General features: G+C 35.6%; 1 protein-coding gene across 1 annotated transcript; it reads right to left on the bottom strand.

Annotated features, from left to right (window-relative positions):
* Positions 1–376: 376 nt before the first annotated feature.
* LOC141292143 (odorant receptor 131-2-like) lies at positions 377–1264 on the bottom strand (the record flags this gene model as incomplete). Its single annotated transcript, XM_073824092.1, has 1 exon — positions 377–1264. A coding segment is annotated over one exon (888 nt), but the record flags the coding sequence as incomplete, so codon positions are not given.
* Between the last annotated feature and the right edge of the window lie 8 nt (positions 1265–1272).

The raw sequence follows: 1272 nt of genomic DNA, 5'->3' as shown, positions 1-1272 counted from the left end.
TTACTTTCTTATTAATGTTATTACTTCTTAACCCAATTTGATGTTACATATTTCATAGACAACAAAAAAGCTAAAGGGCCTCAATAATAACTGTGATTATGGTTGTCACATGGCAAAAAAGGATGCAAAACATTGACAAATGAAAACAACACTTAAACAACACTTTCCCATATCTGTAGTCAGAGCACTGGGAAACATTGTTACAGATTTAATAGATTTGTTAAATATGCTTGTACTTCAAGTGTGGCTGAACTTTAGTAGATCATTGTATTAAGACAGAAGTTTATGTTTTGCAGCTATAGAGTGTAAAAGTAATGACAACATATAATTCCGTAAAGCATTTTAGATAAGATTTCAATAACCATCAGGTGGTTTCTCAACCACCTGATACTACATGTATTTCTGTATTACAGCTGTTTTTCTTTTTGAAACCAAATGTGAAGTAGTATTTAAATAAACAACTAAATGCCTGGTCTCTCAGACCATATATAAGAGGACTTAAACATCTTGGAAAAATCATAAACACCACAAAGCAAAAATACATCACACTCATTGAAGTCATATAGTCAGCGTAAACATAAATTACTTCTTGGATAACTCCAACTAAAATGGACACAGCACAGAGACCCAGTTGTATTAGATGCAGCAGAACAGTGCTATTGGCTTTTTTGGCCGATGTTTTATCAGAGGAGGCTGATTTAGCCACAGCTGCTATAGAGGCATAAGTAAAGATAACAACAAAACACACAGACATGAAAAATATAGTTGTGAAAGCTATATCAAGTTTCCTATAGACCTGCAGCCTAAAAAAAGTAGTTCTTGAGCAAAATAAATTCATTGCTATGTTTGTGGTATCAAAAGAATAGAAGATAATAATCTCAGTAAGGGATTGAATCCAGCTTATCATCCAAAGCACACCAATGGCCAAGTTAGTTCTTCCATAAGTGGTGATTTCTGCATGTCTGAGAGGGAAGCAGATGGCCACATACCTCTCCAGTGACATTAAAGCCAAATTCAAGGTAGAGGCCTGATAGAGAGCTGTTGCAGCCACTAGAAGCACAAGGCAGACAACTTTCAAAACCAAAAGCCTACAAAGAGCACACACAAACAACACTACACTCATGAAAAGATTAAGTGTATCGACCCAAAGCATGTGACCAAACAAAATATAGCGAGACGCCTCCTGAAAAACAGTCTTTTTCCTCAAGGTAAAGATCATGACTCCGTTGACATAGAGGAATATTGCACATGAAGACACACACAAAAATGTTT

Source organism: Garra rufa, chromosome 19 (assembly GCF_049309525.1).
Source record: "Garra rufa chromosome 19, GarRuf1.0, whole genome shotgun sequence".
Taxonomy (NCBI): Eukaryota; Metazoa; Chordata; class Actinopteri; order Cypriniformes; family Cyprinidae; genus Garra; species Garra rufa.
This window is presented reverse-complemented; position numbering and strand designations above follow the sequence as displayed.